Below are 21,939 nucleotides of genomic sequence, written 5' to 3'. Positions count from 1 at the left end.
TAGTTATAGGGTAAAGCAGTATATCATTAGGTCATCCACTCATGCGCTTTTTCTACAGTGTTTTCTCGAGAGCTTATGTATGTTGCATGAACGCATTGTACAGTATACTATTCTCTTTTAGTTTACTGACCTTTTTTTCCAACTATCTCTTGTAATCTGTTACATCTCCAAAGGTTTGTAGCAGACGTTTATTCTTCAATATTTGTTTATATATTTTTTATGTGTATATATTTGTTGATATTTTTAAAATAGCATGTTCCCATATTTCAAAGTGTACAACTGTCCCAAATAGTTGTTAACTTACAATTTTCCATAGTGTGATTATCTACATCCAGTTTCTCTATCCTGGGCACTTCACCTCATGCTTTTCTTTTTCTTTCTTTCTTTTTTAATAAAAATTGGTTGATACATATTCAGAGGTAAGCTTCATGTTAAGGAGAATGTGATTAGACAGATGAGTCTACTGTAGGAAAATCAAAGTAATTGTTTCCAGGCCAAAACCAAATTATTTTAAGCTAATTACTTTAACCAAATTATTTTAAGCAACATGGCTACTTCCACCCATCACATCTATTCCTCACCCCAGTAAATGAACACTCAAACTACTTAGATTTGTCTCACTTCAAAAATCTTGCCCTGTCATATATAATACATCAGATTTATAAATTGCTCTTATGTTTGAAAGATAACAGAGATTTTGATACAAATGTTTATATGTAAAGTGATATTTATAAATCTGTATCCATAATGGAAACTTTAACATACCTCACTCAGGAACCAAGGACGCAGTTAACAAATACATATATAGAACTTACTTCTGAATAGTGGAAAGAATATGTTCTAATATTTCATGTGTAAGCTTTCACAAAAATTGTGTATTAGGAAACAGAGTTTAGAGTTAAGGCTGTTGTAAAAATGTGGACTTTTTGTACCATAAAAAAAGAGGCATTATCACTTTGAACAGGGAATGTGATTTGTGTGGTATAACCATACCCTGTCACAGATTAAAGAACTAACAGTGGCTTCCACAACTCATAATGTATGTGAAAGCTCTGTAAAAACATAGTATGTTATTTCTTTGCTCAGAATTTTCTCAGCCTATTTCAGTTTTCCATGTTTAAAACTGACAAATTATTTTCACTGTGTGTTGAATTAGGAGCATGGGAAATGATCTACCGTGGTAGTAGGTCTCTGTCATGGAAATTTGTCCCTTTTGTTGTATCTTTATCATTATCTAGTGTATCTTTGAAAGTACATTTTTAAAAATTACACAGCCTTTGAAATGCTGAAATAAGGGAAAAATACATAAAGTCCAGGACCTACAGATACCATTTTCATGGCTTATTGGTGTTATGGCTTCTCTTATATAAAAATAAAGTCTGAACTATTTCCTTAATTTACAGCATTTGGCCCTGGTTGATTTCTCTTCTGAATAGTTTCCATCCCCATGAAGAGGACCTCTCAAGTACTAGTGGTAAGGGCTACCCTAACCTTGTGTTGTTGATGTGGTTCTCCATCATTAATGGTGGCTTAAGGCCAGAGAAAAAGAGGTTTTTGGTGATAAATGATTGATTTTAAATTCAGTATCTCAGAAGTGACTGTGAACTCTACATAAGTGGGTGGGTGGAAGTAGATAATGTTCTCCCAGTTCTTCTGGCAGCTTATTCTCATTTATCATCATTCAAATAGGAATTCAGAGAGTGTAATACCTTCAGATTCTTTCTTTCCTTCCTCCTCATTCTTACTATTTTAAAAAAAGCAATTAACGTGAACATTGCTCTATCAAAGTCTTACTCATCGTAGAAAATTTGGTACAAACAAAAAGAACACAAATCTCCCATACAGAGATACCTTTTACTAGTCACGATAGTATATCTTCTTCGGGCCTTTTTCTTACGTGTACACACACACACACACACACACACACACACATAGGAAATGATTCATATCAAATAAAGTTTTGTGCCTGATTTTGAAATTTAGTATTATATTGTTAGCATTTTCTTTTGTCATTAAGCATTTTGAAAACATGACTTTCACTGGCTTCATAATATTCCATCTTATGGAAGTGCTATAATCTATTTACGCACTTTCTGTTGCTTTAAAATTTTCCCCATTATAAATAATGCTGCACTGAACAACCTCTGGCTTGGCTTCTGACTTTTTTTTTCTATTAAATCCATGCTCCTCAGGCATTAATTTGCACATAAATCACCTGAATCTTTTTAAAATACAGTTTATGATTCAGTAGGTTTGAATTAGTGCCCAAGATTATGCGTTTCTTACAAGCTCTCAGATGATGTCAATGTTATTCAATACTTTCAGTAAAAAGAGACAGGTAATCTAAACATTGGGATTACTGGATCCAAGACTATGAATTTTTAAGACTGCTGATTTTTTAAAAAGGCATTCTCCTCAGCATTGAGTATTGGGTGAGTATTAGGGGAATGTCTATGTCCCAAAGATAACATGCAGAATTTTGACAGGTGAGTTATTTTCATCAGGATCACGATAAAGAAGAGCAGAGAACAATAAGCATTATAATTTCTTTCTGTATGTTAATTTTTTAAAAAATTTAGTGAACAGTATTCTACCAAACAACATTTTAATTAAAATGTTTGCAAATTTTGATTTTGACCCTTTAGCGACACCACTTCCAGAGGAGTTTGAATTACAAGGATTTTTGGCATTGAGACCTTCTTTCAGGTAGGTGATAGCTGAAGTACCTTTATCATTGCCAGTGATTGCAGTATTAAAATTAACAGAGAATTGGGCTTGGCTGTAGAGGAACCTTTGATCTGTCCCAGCTGTGTGTTATTTTTGTAACGTCAACTAATACTGAAAGTTGTTGTGAATTGGATTTGTGTATGTCACACCTTCAGTTCCTGTGTAATAAAAATTAAAATGTAACCTTTCCATCTGTGCGCTTGATCCCATCCCTTCTCACCTCGCTAAGAACCTTGCTCCATCTGTTATCCTCTCTGCATTGTATTTCCAGTGTCTTGTCTTTCTTTCCTTTCTTTTTTAGACAACTAATTATCTTTAGCCTAGTAACATTTAAGTGTGCCCCATTCTTTTAAAAAGGTAAAATGAATTTACATCCCTCTATTTTCCTACGTTGTCTTATCTTTTCATCATCAAACTTCTTAAAAAGAGTAGTGTGCACTTTAGGAGGCGGAGGCAGGTGAATCATGAGGTCAGGAGATCGAGACCATCCTGGCTAACCCGGTGAAACCCCGTCTCTACTAAAAATACAAAAAAAAATAGCCGGCCATGGTGGCAGGTGCCTATAGTCCCAGCTACCCAGGAAGTTGAGGCAGGAGAATCGCTTGAACCCAGGAGGCAGAGGCTGCAGTGAGCTGAGATCACGCCACTGCACTCCAGCCTGGGTGACAGAGTGAGACTCCGTCTCAAAAAAAAAAAAAAAAAAAAAGAGTAGTGTGGGCCAACTTGACTGACTCCACTTCAACTCCCAATCATTTTCAGCCTACTGCGGTTTAAACTATCAGTGCCTTCTAGATACCAAAATCCAGTGACTATAGTCTTTATCCTATTGAATCTTCTTCAGCATTGAGTCCGTTGATTTCCTTCCTTCATGAAACCTTTTTCCTTAGCTCTGTGATGCTATTTTTCCCACCCTTAGCACTCAGTCTTTTTCACTATTTCTTTTAAACTACATGCCTCTGAATGTTGTTGTTTTCCAGGATTCTTTTCTTGCCCTTTCCTTCCCACTTTCTACATTCACTCTGTTAATCAAATCCATCCCTATGTCTCTTGAATGGTATGTCCCAAATTTTCAGCTCTGACTTCTCTTGAAGTTTGCATGCATATTCTAACAATCTAACCTCCCTTACGCATTTTAAACTTTAACATGACCAGAAATTGAGCTTATATTTTCCGATTTGGTCAGCCAAAAAGCAAACTTCTTTCTATATTTTCTGTCTGTGCCTGTGGCATTACCCATCTATATGACCAAGCTAGAAATCGGAAAAACCCTTGTTTCCATTTGTCTTTCTCACCAAGCCTTTATAATTCTGTGTCTGAAATGCTTCCTAGGTTCAAGTCCTTCCGTTTATTTCCCCATATATAGTTCAGGCTTTTCTCACCAGTTTACCTGAAGTATAAAAACCTCCCTACGTATAGTTCCTCTCCTCCTATAGTCTGTTTCTACACTGCCTATAGTTTTTAAGTGTGGAAATAGTGATGTCACATGACTAATATTTTTGTTTACCCATTCCCGGTTGCTCCACTGTCTCTTTTAGCTTGATGCTCAAGTTCCAGCACTATCCAGCTCCTAGTTGTTCAGCCTTATTTTCTGCCATTTCCCCCAATATTTATAAACTCTATACACTATGTGCTATACTTGAATAGCTCCCTATTTTTATTCCTCCACACCTTTGTTCACGTTGTGCCTAGAACATTTCCTTCTCCTCTACTGCCCTTCCATCACCAGCCTGGTAAGCACTTAGCCATACCTGTCAAGGTCCAGCTCAGGTATCACTCTATGAAACCTTTCAGAGCTTCTCAGAAGGAACTCATCCTCATTTTACTATATTCACTTAATTCTTTACATAGTTCTTATTATGCTTATCAGATTGAATCATAATTATTTATTCCCAAAGGTAGGGACTCTTATTTATCTTTGTGTCATCAGCATCTAGCCTTCTGTCTGGCAATTCTTAAATCTTCTTAAAAAAAAAAAAAGTTTAATAAGGAGAAATCTGAAAAATCTTTATTTTTTCAGGTTGGTTTACCCTTCTGATATCAATGAGTTATTCTGTATGCTTTATGATATTTATACATTTTTCTGATTTAGAATGGTCCACCACAAAGTGGATAGATTAATATTATTTATTAAAATAGGCACCTCAGAGACTCTTAGCATTGCCATGGTCATTTCAAGCAAATTACTTAGCATGCAAGATAAATGTTTATAAAACTTTATTCTTAAAATGATAAAAGAATCTTTCCTAATAAAAAGTTGTGGTTTATTTGAGCTCCCCGACTAGAAAGTGAAATGTGAGTAAAAATATTACATTAATGTAATGAATTTGTATATTTTCTTTTCTGCTTTGTTTCATAGTTTGTAAAAATCTCTGGGAGTATAAATTCTAATAAATGCAGTTGATTACATCAAGTAGCTAACCTATGTGGAAAGTAATCTGAAGCCATTACAGTTAATCAGGTGAACTTGGTTGCCTGGAAAATATCTTTAGCAATTTAATATTTTCATAACTTGCTTGTGTCAATTTTAGGAACTTGGATTTTTCCAAAGGTCACCAGGGTATTACAGGAGACAAAGAAGGCCAGCAACGACGAATACGACAGCAGCGCTTGATCTCTATAGGCAAATGGATTGCTGATAATCAGCCAAGGTAAGTCTGTGGAGCTTCTGGTCTACCCCTTTTTAACCACCTTTTTAGATAAACACACACACACCCCCCCCCCCATATGTTACATATTTTAGGCTTTGGTATAAATATTGTCGATCATGAACTCTTAAATTGACATGTTGGTAGCACAACATCTAATTATAACCCTAGTGAGTAAGTATACTCTTTATTTAGAATCTCTGTTCTCCCTATTCTGTATTACAGAGGTCTTTCTTGTTTATCATGAGTTTCTGCTCTAATTTATAAATATCTCTGTAAATCTAACTGAATTGTACTTTCACAGTCATGGTAATTTGTATTGGCCTGGGCATGGTAGTCAGTTTCAGGCAGGACAGACCAAGATGGTGCTAGTAGCCAGTTAAGTACAAAGTAGATGTGGTCGTTAGTGTAGGGGAAAGAACGCAGGTTTTGTAATTCGATTGATTTGAGTTCCGTTTCTAGTTCCGCAGCTTCTCAAGTGGGTGTCCTTGGGATCTCCCCAGTAGATTATAACCTTTCCAAAGTCACTAACTACTTATTCATTTTTGTATTCAGGTTTCTGTCATACAGTAGGTAGTTAAATGCTTGCATGTTTGAATGAACTTACCACCATCAAGCTTCAATTTTCACATCTATAAAATAGGAATTATATATAGCTACCTTATAGGACATATCAGGGGCCCTAGACTAGTGTCTTGCACTTGAAGCATGCTCAGAAAATGTAAATTCTAGCAAACGTTGAAAGCAGAGGGATAGGTTGTGACAACATTAAGTGTGATAATGAGAACCTCAGTTTCTACATAACTACTTTTTGTGTTACCTGAATCCACATTGTTATATCCTGCTGTTTCCATGATTATTAGTGCTAGGAATATATTGACTTGGATCCACACACAATTCAGTTGTTATTTTTTAAGTTAATGTTTTTTATATATGGATTTATTTTTGCTTTTTTAGGCTGATTCAATGTGAAAATGAGGTAGGGAAATTGTTGTTTATCACAGAAATCCCAGAATTAATACTGGAAGACCCCAGTGAAGCCAAAGAGAACCTCATTCTGCAAGAAACATCTGTGATAGAGTCGCTGGCTGCAGATGGGAGCCCAGGGCTAAAATCAGTGCTATCTACAAGCCGAAATTTGAGCAACAACTGTGACACAGGAGAGAAGCCAGTGGTTACCTTCAAAGAAAACATTAAGCCACGAGAAGTGAACAGAGACCAAGGAAGAAGTTTTCCTCCCAAAGAGGTGAGAAGGGACTATAGCAAAGGAATAACTGTAACTAAGAATGATGGAAAGAAGGACAACAACAAGAGGAAAACTGAAACCAAGAAATGCACCTTAGAAAAGTTACAGGAAACAGGAAAGCAGAATGTGGCAGTGCAGGTAAGCTGTATTTGAACTATAAAGCAGGTAGAGGAAGGCTCACACAAAAGGCAAGATTTTTCATTTTGTTCTAAAGCCATGAGAATTGGCTGTCCTGGAAGTTTAAATGCATTATTTAATTGCATAGTAAGGTTATATAAAGAGCTGTGATAGATGGTTACTTTATCAATTCTTGGGAATTATAAGTGAAAAAAAAATCTCAGCCTGATTTGACACTTTCATCAATCCTCACCAGTTTAAGCAGTTTGAAAGGATTAGTTGCAGAGTTGTCAGTTTCACACAGGATTATATTTTATTTAGAAGCTATAACTACCATTTGTCAATGCTACAGTGGAGATTTGGGGTCTTCTGTAGATCCAGTAGAACCAAGAGTATATTAAGGCTTATGCAGTTTTTGGTTTTTTTTTAGATTCACTATAATATATATATCTGTGTGTGTGTGTGTGTGTATATATATATATATATATACACACACATATATATATTTTTTTCTTGGAAAAATATGAGACTTTTTTCTTGACAATTATACTTGTCCCAGCTAGTGGTATTAATATCACTTTAATCTTATCCTGGATCCTGGGAATTTATAAAGCAAGAACCCAGGTTTCTTGCTGGGAAAAGATAAGCACTGCTCAGTTATTTGTGACTTTCTTTTTATTAAAATATTTTTCCAAATAGAAAAGATGGTTTCATATAAACAGAAAAGGGCCTTTATTCTGTGATGGTTTTATTAATACTATTAATGTTTGAATAAATACTTAAGCGGCCATGTGAGTTGTTAACACATTTTAGCAAATGTATGTGTTTGCATGAGAAACTTTACATTGTTGAAGGCTGCTTACAAATAAATAGTACCTTTGATGTATTTCTCTAATTTTTTGAGAAAGAGAAATAAGAAAATAATAGTTCCATTTTATCATTATAGCAAGGAGAGAAACAGAAAGACAAGGTAGAAATTAAGACATGGGGGAGAGAGAGAGATGCTAGGGAAAGGCAAGAAAAAAAATGAACTAGAAAGCCAAAGGATGCGAGTTTTAGAGATAATGAGTCCAGCATTTTCTGTTTACCTTTCCTCCATTCTCTGTAACTGCTCGCAATAAGGTCCAGACTGAAAATAGAATCTCCTTTTTTGGTTTCTCATCCATCTCAAATCACCTATAAATGATTAAAGAAAGAAAGAGTCAACATAGCCCCACACTCTGTACCTCGTCCCGGGTTTTCTATAAATGCTACTCATGTTCCCTCATTTTGCTCAACTTTGAGCAGTGCATATGACATCTACTTCTCTCTGGCTCCGTCTATAGGATCTCAGGGCCTGTTCCTTACTGCTGAAAGTATCCTTATTTATTCTGAAGGGTGGTAAATTTGCAGGGTGGAAGGTGGATGCCTGACTGTACACATATGGCTACCCAGATGAAATTAAACTGAGGGCCAAAATAACTCACCTGTGGGTTAATAGTCATTATTAGTTCATAATTCATGTATGTCGTTTAATGAATTAGAGTATAGAGAACCCTGGGCCCCAGAACAAGCAACTTAAAGTCATAGACAAGTTTTTTTCAACTTGTTAGCATCAGGCATCTCATTTGTAAAACAAATGGGCTCTAAGGTCCTTTACATATTTGGATTTTTGTGATCATGGGAAAGCAAAATAATTAGTAAAACTAAGATAGTAAAATTATCTTTTATTGGCTATTAAATAATTTGCTTTGATTTTCCATTTTTAACTTAGGTGAATTTAAATATCTTCAGCATGTACTTTTTGATCTAATGAGGTTTTAAATACTTTCTTAAGAGTAGGGTCTTCTTTCTAACACATTTGAGTTTCAGTTTATTATAGATAGTTTTGCTTCTATTGGTTACAGGTAAAATCCCAGACAGAACTAAGAAAGACTCCAGTGTCTGAAGCCAGAAAAACACCTGTAACTCAAACCCCAACTCAAGCAAGTAACTCCCAGTTCATCCCCATTCATCACCCTGGAGCCTTCCCTCCTCTTCCCAGCAGGCCAGGTAAATATGTTTTGTAATTTCTTCTACTTAATCTTTTCTGTGCAAGAATTTCTATTCACTCACTGAGAAATGTGTTTTCTGTTGGAGTAATGTTACTAAGCCATAAAAAGTTCTATTTTCCCTAATACTTATAAAATTATTTTTGAACTGTTTCTGTGTAGTGTACATACAAGTGCATGTTTGTTATTATGAAGGAAATCCTATCACTAAATACAGAAGCTACTTACAGAACACTGATTACTTCAGTGGATAGAGGAAAAATATCAATAGTCTATTTTTAGTTCTTCAAATCAAGTTAAAGATTGACAACATGACTAATCTCTTGTGATTTGTTAGAAGACTCCCTCTACGTACCTGTTAAAAAAAATGACTTTTTTGCAATTTTTTGCTGTTTTCTTTAAAACTAAAGCTGTGTTCTTCTGTTTTGAAGGGTTTCCGCCCCCAACATATGTTATCCCCCCTCCTGTGGCATTTTCTATGGGCTCAGGTTACACCTTCCCAGCTGGTGTTTCTGTCCCAGGAACCTTTCTTCAGCCTACAGCTCACTCTCCAGCAGGAAACCAGGTGCAAGCTGGGAAACAGTCCCACATTCCTTACAGCCAGCAACGGCCCTCTGGACCAGGGCCAATGAACCAGGGACCTCAACAATCACAGCCACCTTCCCAGCAACCCCTTACATCTTTACCAGCTCAGCCAACAGCACAGTCTACAAGCCAGTTGCAGGTTCAAGCTCTAACTCAGCAACAACAATCCCCTACAAAAGCTGTGCCGGCTTTGGGGAAAAGCCCGCCTCACCACTCTGGATTCCAGCAGGTAAGTTACAGTTGTGTGTACTATCCAGCTGAATGAAATAAGGGGAAGTGCTGAAAGATTCAATGTTAGGAGTGCTCATTAAACTTTGACATACTTCTTGCTTAGATTTATAGTGATTATGGGAAAACAAAAGTATTGTCTCTACTGTTTATGAAAGTTCAAATGTTTTCCTTACTTTTGTGAAGGATAAAATACTAGATCTTAAGTACCATTCTTGGCTGCTACTAAGTGTCCATTTTATTGAAAATGGATTTTCTGCAAATCATTCTTCTGTAGGAACATAAACTACTAGGGAAATAGAATCACAGTCTTGATGAGGTGCCAAGACAGATGTGACACCAATCTTAAATGTTGTCGTTTGAAGCACAGCACTTGAAGCAGAAGGGGGAAACAGTCTTATGCCAATATATTCATTCATTCATTAAACCTCTTAAATAGTTGAATTAAAAGAAAATATGAGTGTGGTGCCCATAATCTGTTCCCAAAAAGCTCTGAGTATTGAAAAGCCCAAAAGGTAAAGGAAACTGCTGCCTTGCCTAGAGTTTTGTTGGTTGGAAAACACCCCAAGTTCATTCTGTGATTCTTTAGCATTCATTATAAGTAATATTGCATTTTATCCTCACCTTGATGACAGGCATGTCTTTTTTAGTATCAACAGGCAGATGCCTCCAAACAGCTGTGGAATCCCCCTCAGGTTCAAGGCCCATTAGGGAAAATTATGCCTGTGAAACAGCCCTACTACCTTCAGACCCAAGACCCCATAAAACTGTTTGAGCCGTCATTGCAACCTCCTGTAATGCAGCAGCAGCCTCTAGAAAAAAAAATGAAGCCTTTTCCCATGGAGCCATATAACCATAATCCCTCAGAAGTCAAGGTCCCAGAATTCTACTGGGATTCTTCCTACAGCATGGCTGATAACAGATCTGTGATGGCACAGCAAGCAAATATAGACCGCAGGGGCAAACGGTCACCAGGAGTCTTCCGTCCAGAGCAGGATCCTGTACCCAGGATGCCGTTTGAGGTGTGTGTTCTTTCCTATCACCGGGCAATTTGGAGATAGGTCTGAGGTTGACTATCTTTTGAATATCTCAAATAGATCTTATAAAAAGGCCACTCTTATTCGTTAGTACTATAGAATGCCACTGAGTATTGGTGTAGCTCTTGGTTTCCTCCTCAGAGTTGCACAGTATGTTTTAGTTTGGAAGCTGAAGAGTTCCGTAACTGATTTTGAACTCTGATGGTCTGGCAAAGAAACCATGTACAAAAATCTCTAAAACAGCATGTTAGAGAATTCTGAGACAAAGCACTCCTCTCAGTAGGGCTGAATCATCTAAGTTTAAAAATAGGTTTACTGATATTTAAATAAATTGCTCTCTGAGAGGAACAAAGTTAGCCAGTTATCTTGGACAGTGGAGGTCCCTTTCTTTGCCCTTTTTATTCATGAGAAACAGGTGAATGTTAGTAACTTTTTAAAAGATCTGTTTCTCTGTTAGCACAAGATATGCTAATTATTTTGCTCCATAGCATTGTTTTACTCACTAGCCACATTAACCTTTTGTGTTCTGCTCTGTCAGTATTTTTGCTTTTCTATTGTCTTGAACTTTCTCCATTATTGTCCTTGTGTCGCTTTGCCTTTGCATTTCAGAGCCTTTTTTCTCTTTGCCTAATACCATCTATCTCACTATCCCCTTGACTTTAGTTGTCTTCTTCCACCTGATTATGCTACTATTCCTTTATGCTTTTGTTATCCCTTATTGCTTCTCACTGTGATCCTTTCTGTCACTAGGACCCCAAGAGCTCCCCTCTGCTTCCTCCGGACCTGTTAAAGAGTCTGGCTGCCTTGGAGGAAGAGGAAGAGCTGATTTTTTCTAACCCTCCTGATCTTTACCCGGCTCTGCTGGGGCCTCTCGCCTCTCTTCCTGGACGAAGCCTTTTTGTATGTATTTGACATAATTCTGCTTCTTGCTCTAACCCCCAGCTGCTTCTCTGAGATACTGTAGTACACAGATTAGGTGATTTCTTCTCTTCCTGGGGCTGTCCTTTTCAGAACTGTAAAACGTATTTTCCAATTGCCTAAACCAACCTTAAGATGGTAGTAGGATATAGCAAAACATTTTTGCCTTTATAGTTCTCCCAAATCATAGAGACATACCTTGGTTTTATGTGTTATCCAGAAAGCATTCTGCAGAGCTGGTCACACACACGATGTGATGGTGACAAATTAACTCACTTTGCAGGTGACACTTCCATCTGGACCCAGAAATTTTAAGTGTCACTTAATCTTGCTTAGGAACAGTGAGATTTATTTCTCATATGTAGCCAAAATATGAAAGGAAATATGTTCTTGATTTTTTTTTTGACTGACATTACTGAACAGTATATGGCTCTTTTTTGTTTGGTTAACTAAATGCAGAAAGAGCCCTGATCTAAATTCAAAGTTGGATTCATAAACAGAATGAGTAAAAATGAAGAGGACTGTATTTATAAACTTTGTCAGAGTGTCATAAATGAGTAAATATGAAAATAAATAACTAGAATCACATAAAATAAAATCTGAGAACTCAGCCTGCATTTCAAAGAACATCATTCTATATGCTTGTCAGTGTTCATATTATATTTTACTGTGGGTGGGGAGTATAAAAGATGGAAAGAAAGATGTATGCTATGAGGCTTTTTCCCCTCTCTTTATTACACCTTAATAAAACATAAAAAGATAGTAAATTTTACTTTCTTGCTGTTTCTTTCTCATAAACACAGGGCAAGAACACATCGTAAAATTAAAGTACATTAATTTTAGTGTCAAGAGAAATAAAACCTTAACAGCTTTCATGACATTGCTGCCATCCCTGGCACTTGAATTTCCTTTAAGAATGTGCCTGGGTAGTAGCAGTAGGGGCCCCATACCAAGTTATTAAATAATAGCAATAAAAGATCCCCCTGGAGACTTAAATGGTAGTAGTGCCATGACTGAGCGCACAGGGATTGTGGAAGCGCAGCTGCTATACTGTTGCCTCTCTATGTTTGCCTTTCTTGCGGCTTTTATGCTGGAGTGGCTTTAAGGACTGAGGGTAGTGCTTCTGTGTCCACTTGTTTCCTAATCCCTTAGCTCCTGTTCCTGTTCCCTTAGTGTCCCTTTCATTGGAAATGGAGCTGATGGTAGAACAAGTGGGAGTATTTTCAGGGGTTTTTTTTTTTTTCATGTTTAAAAAACAACAATGAATAAAAAAACCTTGACTATAACCCTTCCAATATTTAACATTAACGATACAACATATGTCAAAGTGCTTCTCTTGTCGTAGGTATTTAGTAATGTTTTATTAGCCAGCTATTCAGTGACAGCATTAGAGATTCAGCTTTGTTTCTCCTAATAACTTTGCTAGGGCCAATAAATGTAAGCTTGACTTTTAGCAACTGTTTTACTATATACTGCAAATAGAGCTGCTTAAAAAGCATATTAACAAAGCTGTTTGTCAAATGGATTTGAAAGGCTTTTTAAAAGTCACCAGTGTTAATGTTTTAAAAATTGTGGGGTGGAGAGAAACAGTGTTGGAACAGTTCAGCATTTTGTTTTGAGATTATTTTAAGTGCAACTATTGACAAGGAGATTCCTAAGGTCCATGCCTCATAAACACTCAGAGTGCTGTTTACCAGGGTCTCTGGTCCCTGCCAGAATAGAATCTCTGACTAGGTTTGATCTAAAAGGAGGATTCTATGCACCTGTGGCAACTGGCACTTAGGCGGTATCTTGATATTAACAGATTTGAATTCACATCTTCTGAGCCTCAAATTGTACTCAGTGGGCGAATACAGGCATGCTTTTGCTTTGGTTCCATAGTATGGTAAGATTAATATTAAGAAAATAGAAGGTATAACTTAATTACCTTTTTTTCTGGGACTGTGAAGAAATCCTTATTGGAGAAGCCTTCAGAGCTCATGTCACATTCATCCTCTTTCCTGTCCCTCACCGGATTCTCTCTCAATCAGGTAGGTGAACAATGAAGAATCCTGCTGTGTGCCTTTAGTGTAGACTGATCATTGTCTTTCTCATACTGTTTCAGTATGTCTGTTTTTTCTTTATTTTCCATGTATTAGTGTATTCCAGGTATTTGATTTTATCCCCCTTGTCTCTGATTGGGGCATACTAGTGACTTGTATATCATGAGTTAAAACCCTTTAACTTCTCATTAATATTGAAACCCTTAGGGCTCTCTTTTTGAACTAAATAAATTATTCACATTTTCAACCTGGATAGTTTACACAGAGCAAATTTAAGGGTGAGAGAAAGCAAAGAGGAAAATTAATTTGACTGGAAAATTGAAACAAAAAGAAATAAAAGCCTTCAAAATTTCTCTTCCTAAGAAAAGCTTAAGGTGTACCAAGCATCCATGAACAAGACATTGATTTTTCTCAAATCTCTTTCCTTGGGGTGAGTTTATAACTTCACTGTCATGTCTTTCAGGAAAGATACCCAAATAATAGTATGTTCAATGAGGTATATGGGAAAAACCTGACATCCAGCTCCAAAGCAGAACTCAGTCCCTCAATGGCCCCCCAGGAAACATCTCTGTATTCCCTTTTTGAAGGGACTCCGTGGTCTCCATCACTTCCTGCCAGTTCAGGTATTAACTACTCTTTAAATTATAGACCTTACATGTCCTGTACACTCAGATTGATTAAGGGATAGTGAGATTCTGTAATCATAAATATATCAGTTGTTGGGTTTTTTATTTTTATTTTTTGTTTGTTTGTAACTTCTGAAAGGAAATAGAAAAAAAAAAAAAAAGAAGCCAGTTTATGTAATAAATGCTACTGACAAAACTTTTTACATCCTCAGTAGCCAGCAGAGATGTAAGGGAGAAAATAGAGGTTCTATCTTATGGTTCTCAGCTGTTTTTTAGTTTTATTTGTAGGTGTTCATTCTTTGCAGAAAAATTGCACTTTTTTTTTGAGACAGCGTCTTGCTGTGTTGCCCACTGTAGACTCAAACTCCTGGGCTCAAGCAGTCCTTCCATCTCAGCCTCCCAAGTAGCTGGGACTACAGGTGCACACCACTGTGCCCAGCTCTGCACTTTTTAAAATTGAGATTTTTAACTTATAATAGAGTCTGATTTAATAGTAATTCTTAAGGTTAGCAAATTCTTTCTGATACATGAGACCAATAAACGTATCTGAAATAGCCGTGCGAGAATAGTGCATTCATTCAGTTGACAAAAATTGCCTACTATTTTGTTTTGCTTTTTTAAGGCGAAGAATATGCCTTAGGTATGTGTGGCAGGGCAAATTAGTGCATCTAGCAGATCTCTTTGGAGCCTTTAGTTTCCTGTTCCTTCAAAGCCCTGTGGTTATTGTTAGTAGAATTTTAGTGATTAGATCTACAGGAACCTGTAGTTCTTTGTATGTTTGTGAAACAATGATTTACTATACCCTGTGTTGCTATTATTTAATAGATCATTCAACACCAGCCAGCCAGTCTCCTCATTCCTCTAACCCAAGCAGCCTGCCCAGCTCTCCTCCAACACACAACCATAATTCTGTTCCATTCTCCAATTTTGGACCCATTGGGACTCCAGATAACAGGGATAGGAGGACTGCAGATCGGTGGAAAACTGATAAGCCAGGTGAGATCTACATTTCATTGCCAAGCAAAATTGAAAGAATTTACTCTATCCTTCTCTGGGGTCTGGCAGTTGGCAGTGATAGAACATCTTCTTGAATTTTTCTTATCTCTTTTCATCCCTTAGCCATGGGTGGGTTTGGCATTGATTATCTCTCAGCAACGTCATCCTCTGAGAGCAGTTGGCATCAGGCCAGCACTCCGAGTGGCACCTGGACAGGCCATGGCCCCTCCATGGAGGATTCCTCTGCTGTCCTCATGGAAAGCCTAAAGGTGAGTAGATTTCAGGAACAAGAACCACAAGATTATTACAGCAAAGATGTCTCTGCTTTCATTCACATAAATAGCTAGGCTTGCTTCTCAGGCCCTCGGAGTTGACTGATACATAGCACATATATAACAAAGTCCTAGAAACATGGTCTGCCTTACAAGATGCTTGAGTGATAATTTTTAATTTCTGAATTCACTAGTGGTAAAGCAGTATCTTCAGGAGGACAAAAACAAAGGTTTTAGTTTCATTCTAAGGTTAAGAAAATTCTGATTCATTTTGGAATGTTTGATTTAAGCCTTTTCTGACAAAATAAGAGTACCTAATTTTAGAAATGTTTTATTTGCCTGAAAACTTTATAGTAAATGCCCTGTGTGGTACCACATACAGCTGAGTTTCACTAAAAAGACTTGATGTAAAATGTGATTTCACTTCTTCTGGTTTAAAATAGTCTTAATGGAAACTAACTAGCTTTAAGAGTCTTATAATAACTTTTTCTAATAGCTGGATTTTTGTGGGGAGTGAGGTTGGGTTTTGGGGCCGTATATATGCCTTTATATTTGGCTGGGATTGAAAAACAAATCCCTTTCAGACAACTGGGCATTTGACCTCTGCTGACAAGATCTGGACTGTTTTTCAGTCTATCTGGTCCAGTTCCATGATGCATCCTGGACCTTCCGCTCTGGAGCAGCTGTTAATGCAGCAGAAGCAGAAACAGCAACGGGGACAAGGCACCATGAACCCTCCACACTGAGGCCAAAGTGGCAACCTGGGAATGAAGGCTCCATAAACCATGGCATGTTGGGTTTGCAGGACTGGCCCACACAGTCCCCTGCAGGTGGCAGCCCTCTTTTCTGTTTCTCGCTGTCAAGAGGGTGTAAGTATTCCACCAGCCCGCTGAGTGTGCACGAAATGTTCGCAGTGCAACAAAAAGAAAAATCCATCAGGAACTCTCCGTCCCCCCGGGGCCTTCCGGAGGGAGAGAGAGAGGAACTGCTGTTTATCTCACTCAGTTACTTGGTATCACCGCCTCTCACCTTCTCCATCGTGCATGTCCCCAGCCACACGGGAAGTGAAAGCTGAGAAGGGAAGGCAGATGGGAGAAGCCAATGGGAACTTCTCAGTCCTTTTTTCCTCTTTGGGGAATAAAATAGGAATCCATTAATGATTGCTTTGCTGACTGAGAATGTAGTTGAAATTATTCTTAAACATCTTTTATTATTATTACTCTCAGTAGTAAAATATCACACTGAATTCTTCCATACACAGGTGTGCTTCTAGTCAGTGTGTAGCAAGGAAAGCCCCGTTCACTGTTCCTGTGAGAGGTTGGTGGTGACAGAATGGGGAACCGACCTCTTCAGCCAGTGGAAATGTTCCATAAGGGAGAGTTCAAGGCCTCTCAGAAGGCTCTGGTAGGCCCTCTTCTGGCCAGGAGACTCCAGCAGGAAATGCCCTTCACTCTGTAGGTGCTCGAGCCCCAATCGAGGATACAGTGTGGGTGGTGGTGCTGGGCTGGACTAGCAGGTGACTGCTGTAGGATTTCAAATTACGTTTTTGATTCCTGTACCTTTTACAGTCACACAGCAAGCAGTCCCACAGAAGGCAGGCTAGTCCATTCACAGCCTGGCACGTTCTAATAGGTAGAAGCTTTCAGTGTGGTTATTTTTTCTTTGGTTGGTTTTTGTGCCCCCATTCTACTTCCCACCCTCCTGCCCCATCTCCATCCCTTCTTTTACCCAATGCTGTATGCTAGTAATTGTTTTTATTCCTAATGTGTGCAACATCACATCTCCCCAAGAAGCAACAGCATGGGGTCCAGCAGTTGGGGCCCAAAAGACAGTCTGAAGAGGAAGGAAGCAGCAGTATCTGCGTAGCCCACAGAGGGCCCAGGCCCCTGCCCAGCTGCAGTCTCCCAGCCTCCACTTTCAGAGTGAAATTCAAGGCAGCGCGGACATGTGCCCATCACGCACAGAAGAAAACATGACGTCGTCCATTTTGGAAGAGACAAAAGAAAGGAAAATAAACTCTTTATTTGATATTTATTAGGAGGAAAGAGGACTGAAAATGTTCTTGTGTAGAAACAGAAGGACAGCATTTCTGTTAGTCATTTCCTGGAAAAATAATATTTTAAGGGGAAATTATGGAAACAATCTAAATGTTCAATTGCTGTGCTAGTGGTAGGGTTTATTTTCTGGGAGGTCTCTCCTTTGTGTGTCTGTGAGTATGTTTGTGTACACACACATGCCCATCTGCTGTCCCAGAGGGGAGGGGTTGTGTGTGTGAGTGTATGGAGTTAGTGTGGAACTTAAGAGCTGGAACACAGCTGTAGAGCAAAGCACATCCAGGAGCCCCGGTTGTCACTGGAGTCTGGGCAACCCCAGCAATGAAAAGGGGTGAGATAATGCTCATTGCTCTTCAGAGAGAGTGGTTGGAGCCCACCCCCCCGCCGCCCCCCCGTATGCTTACATTATTGCTCTTTTAGTTTGACATGGTGTTTGGGTTTTGTTTTGGTTTTTTGAAAGGTCTGAAAAGGTGAAGCCCCCCACCCAATGGCAATATGAAACCTTTTGTGCTTCTCTTCAGCCCCTTCCCTGTGTCCACCTTTCTCTCCTTCCCAAGCCTTTTTCCTACTACCTTTACCCAGTTTGTGTGTTTGAGCTCTGCATTCAGGCAGCTGCAACATTCCAGTGTTTGAACTGTCACTGATTCTTGCGCCCTAGACAAGCTAACCAGGTTTACCATCTCACTCCCAGTAATACCCAGCTCCCATCTAAAGCCCCATTCTGCATGAGAATTTGGTGTTTGGAATGTTTTCTGACTCTTGGGGCGGGATTCCTCGCCTTATCATCCTCACTGTGGAGTAATGAGGAGGGGGAGGAGAATCTTTATCAGAAACTGGTTTTGTGTAGTAAACTTCTTTTGTGGTTTTTTGTTTTGTTTTCTGGGTTTTGTTTTTTGTTTTTGTCTGTCTGTGCAAGACCTGCAGCTGCTGAAAATCAGCTTTGCCTTTAATTAAACCATGTTCTCTCCAACCAGATCTGTGTATCGATTGTTTCTTTTCTATCCTAAAAGATATAAGTATTGAAGAAAATCCAACTTAAAAGGCAAGAATTTCAACTACTCACAGGTCATCCAGGGAAAGGCATAGATGGTCAGAACTTGAATATTTTTCAGGGTTAATTTTGCTTTTAGTAGCATTCCAGACCAATGAATTACAGAAATTATAATTAATTATAATGGAAAGGCATGAGTAATAAGAAATTGATTATCAATCAATCAAAATTATTTAATAAAAGAAGAATGCCTTATGTTAAGGAATTAAGAGCCCATCATTTTTATTCCTATTGTAGCTGTTACTGAGGCAGTTCAGAGAGTTTATCCTTTTGGCCTGTAAAAATTCACTGAATCTGATTAGCAGCAACATTAATTATTCTTCTTAGCTTTGGGGTTTCTTTGAGTTGTGTCCAAAGTTTTCAGTGATTAGCTTGCTGGGTCTTCCAACTGTGTACTGGAAGCCAGTGCTGTAGCTAACCGTAGTGCCTGTGTGCTCACCCTGACCGGCTATCCTTTCACCTGCATGTTGATTCAGTCTGCAGTTCACTTCCTTATTCTGCTTTTCACAGGCGCCTGCACACTTGAAAAATTGTTAGCAAAGCTACACATACGCTACAAGAAGTGGGTAGGGAGAGGAATTAAGGCCAGGCCTTAAGGTCTAATAGTTACAGAATCCTTCACCCAAGTTAATCCTGAAAAATTGGACAATTGGGTTAGCCAAATCCATAGCATTCTGTTACGTATATTAGTATAGTATAGTATATGCAGTCATTTACCATATAACAACGTTTTGGTCAACAATGGACTGCATATACAATGATGCTCCCATAAGATTATAATACATTTTTGCTGACCTTCTCTATGTTTAAATACACTGATACTTACCATTGTGGTATAGTTGCCTGCAGTATTCAACACAGTAACATGCTATACAGGTTTGTAGCCTAGGAGTAGTAGGCTATACCTGGTAACCTAGCTGGGTAGTAGGCTATACCATCTAGTCTTGTGTAAGTGCACTCTAGATGATGTTTGCACAACACATTTCTCAGATCATGTCTCCATTGTGAAGCAGTGCATAACTGTATTACCAAGTGTCAGCTAACAAGATACTACTTACGAACTAGCTTCATGAACACCTCTGCTTTTCATCACTTAAATGTTGGTGATATATATTCAATATTGAGTTCTTAACACATGTTCCTCTCTGAGAATGTACAAAGGTATGTAATTCTATTAATTCTCTGTGGAATTGAGTGTTGTATTCCATGAGAACCTAACTCAGTCTAGGTTCTGTTTAAGCAACAAGACGTAATGAAAAAATAAAACAAGTTTATTTGTATATGCCTTATGGGTAACCTATAAGGTTACTTCAAGCTTTAAGAGTCAATTACAGTAATGGTTCAGAAACAGGAATATTTGTACTTACTCCTTGGGCCTGGACTTGCGTGTCTTGTTTTTGTAAGATAGGTTTTTTTATTGCGGTATGACACAGAAAAGTGCACCAAATGTACAGCTTGATGAATGTTGTTTACAGTGTGAACACAGCTGGCTAGCCAGCACTCAAAGCAAGAAACAGGATCAGCACCTGGAAGACCCTCTCGTGCCCTTTCCAGACACTTCCATCCACTCATCCTCTCCCCTAACTCCTCCATTCACCTGTCCCCATCTCCTCACCCACTGTGCCCCAGGAAATCATCCTGGGTACTCACATCATTATCTAGTAGGTTAAATTTTAACAGGGAATAAATAGTTAACACTTCCAAACTGTAATGTCTCAGTACAGTGTACAGCAGAAGGGTGCTAAATCTTACAAACAAGTAATAGGGCTTCATTTTCTTCAGCTTTGTAGTTTGTGAAACATCCTAGACTTCTCTCCGAGTGCTTTCCAAATCTGTAGTTGCGCATTCTTCAACAAAAACTTTGGGGAAAATGCCCACCTTCCCTTTGCACTCCCCTTCCAGCCATTCTTCATTCACTGATAAAAGGAAAAGTACACATGGATTTCTAAAACGACTGTAGGAAGATTACCCTGTCTGGCTGTTCCACACAGAATTTGTCATCGGTCACCCTTCCCCACCCCTAATTGTGATCAACAGGGAAAAGACAGTATTGCAAAGTGGTTTGAGAGTGAACACAGGGTTTAACCATCTTATTGATCTGTCTTAAACATGATAATGAAGGAGCAAAATGAAGAAGGATAAATTATGTTTTTCAAAAAGTTAACAGATAGAGAAGAAGGGTCAAAGAAATTGAACAACGAATCCTTAAATAGAATTTCCGTCCTTCCCCCACCCCCAACCTTGACAGGGTCTCACTGTCACCCAGGCTGGAGTGCAGTGGCGCAATCTGGGCTTACTGCAACCTCTGCCTCCTGGGCTCAAGTAATCCTCCCACCTCAGACTCCCAAGTAACTGCAACTACAGGCTGTGCCACCATGCTTGGTTAATTTTTGTATTTATTAGAGACAGGATCTCGCCATGTTGCTCAGGCTGGTCTCACTCCTGGGCTCAAGTGATCCACCCAACTCAGCCTCCCAAAGTGCTGTGGTGATAGGGGTGAGCCACCGTGCCTGGCCCAATTTTTTAAGAAAGGAGAGAATTTTACCTGCGCTTTATTGGGAATCTTTGTTTTGACTACAGAAAAGGGACATGCCATTGGTTAAATATATTAAAAATGAAAGTTCTTTAGTAAACTTTCTTCTTTTCACTGAACTCCATTAAACAGGTGAGTTGGAGCTAGTGATGGGTTAGTACATGTTTGTAAAATATAAAGATTTTAATAGCTCCTACTCAGAGCCTTTAATAGAGTGCAGGCATTGTACTTAAAAAAATATATTCAGACTACATAATAACTTGTAGGTATCCATATTTTACTAAGGAAAAGGAGACCCAGAGAGGTGAATAGTTTGTTCAGAGCCATTCTGCCAGTAAAAATCAGACAACTTAGGTATAATCTCCAAAGCCCACCTACCTGACCACACAGCCAGTTCAGAAGTTTGTACATCTAGATCAGACATTAAGGCACTAATGCCTGGATCCTGCCCCCAGAAATTTTGCTTTAATGTGTGGTGTGACTGGGCAGCAGTTTTTTCAAAAGTTCCCTCAGGTAATTCTAACTGCAAATCACTGTCTTGATTCTTTCTACTTACAGGGTAGGTCGTGCACTGGAAGCATTAGAAATGAAAAATCCCAGATCCCACCCCAAACCAGAGTCAGAATCCATTTAGGAAGATCCCCAAGTGATTCACATGCACATTAAAGTTTGAGAAACACTTTGTAGATGAGACCGTCTCATAACTTCAATGCAATTGAACTCCCCTCTGTCCTACCCTGACTGTGCTAAATTCTGCTTTCTGTTGAAGTGCTGCAATATGGGTGCTTCCTCAACTCAGACTCGTACAGATAGGTCATAGTAAGAAGCGCAC

General features: G+C 38.5%; 2 protein-coding genes across 15 annotated transcripts in view; one reads left to right on the top strand and one right to left on the bottom strand.

Moving 5' to 3' along the window:
* The window catches only part of SMG7 (SMG7 nonsense mediated mRNA decay factor), an 82,217-nt gene extending 63,721 nt beyond the window's left edge, over positions 1-18,496 (top strand). For 5 of the 12 annotated variants that reach the window (XM_054443405.2, XM_054443434.2, XM_063648256.1 and 2 more), the window contains 13 exons: positions 1,404-1,474; positions 2,646-2,706; positions 5,256-5,375; positions 6,330-6,756; positions 8,622-8,766; positions 9,197-9,579; positions 10,229-10,600; positions 11,366-11,515; positions 13,483-13,563; positions 14,039-14,198; positions 15,027-15,197; positions 15,321-15,466; positions 16,102-18,496. In XM_054443405.2, coding sequence (XP_054299380.1) covers positions 1,404-1,474; positions 2,646-2,706; positions 5,256-5,375; positions 6,330-6,756; positions 8,622-8,766; positions 9,197-9,579; positions 10,229-10,600; positions 11,366-11,515; positions 13,483-13,563; positions 14,039-14,198; positions 15,027-15,197; positions 15,321-15,466; positions 16,102-16,215 — 2,401 coding nt within the window. In that variant the 3' untranslated portion in view covers positions 16,216-18,496. The remainder of the gene's footprint in view (positions 1-1,403; positions 1,475-2,645; positions 2,707-5,255; positions 5,376-6,329; positions 6,757-8,621; positions 8,767-9,196; positions 9,580-10,228; positions 10,601-11,365; positions 11,516-13,482; positions 13,564-14,038; positions 14,199-15,026; positions 15,198-15,320; positions 15,467-16,101) is intronic. The other 7 variants (XM_054443437.2, XM_063648263.1, XM_063648246.1 and 4 more) reach the window with 3 other exon arrangements.
* Positions 18,497-19,827: 1,331 nt separating this feature from the next.
* The window catches only part of NCF2 (neutrophil cytosolic factor 2), a 39,555-nt gene continuing 37,443 nt past the window's right edge, over positions 19,828-21,939 (bottom strand). For all 3 annotated transcript variants that reach the window (XM_063648225.1, XM_054443384.2, XM_054443392.1), the window contains exon 16: positions 19,828-20,490. In XM_063648225.1, the coding sequence (XP_063504295.1) occupies positions 20,378-20,490 (113 nt within the window). In that variant the 3' untranslated portion in view covers positions 19,828-20,377. The remainder of the gene's footprint in view (positions 20,491-21,939) is intronic.

This window comes from Pongo pygmaeus, chromosome 1 (genome assembly GCF_028885625.2).
Source record: "Pongo pygmaeus isolate AG05252 chromosome 1, NHGRI_mPonPyg2-v2.0_pri, whole genome shotgun sequence".
NCBI lineage: Eukaryota > Metazoa > Chordata > Mammalia > Primates > Hominidae > Pongo > Pongo pygmaeus.
Note: the sequence above shows the minus strand (reverse complement) of the source record. Positions and strands in the feature narration are given on the sequence as shown.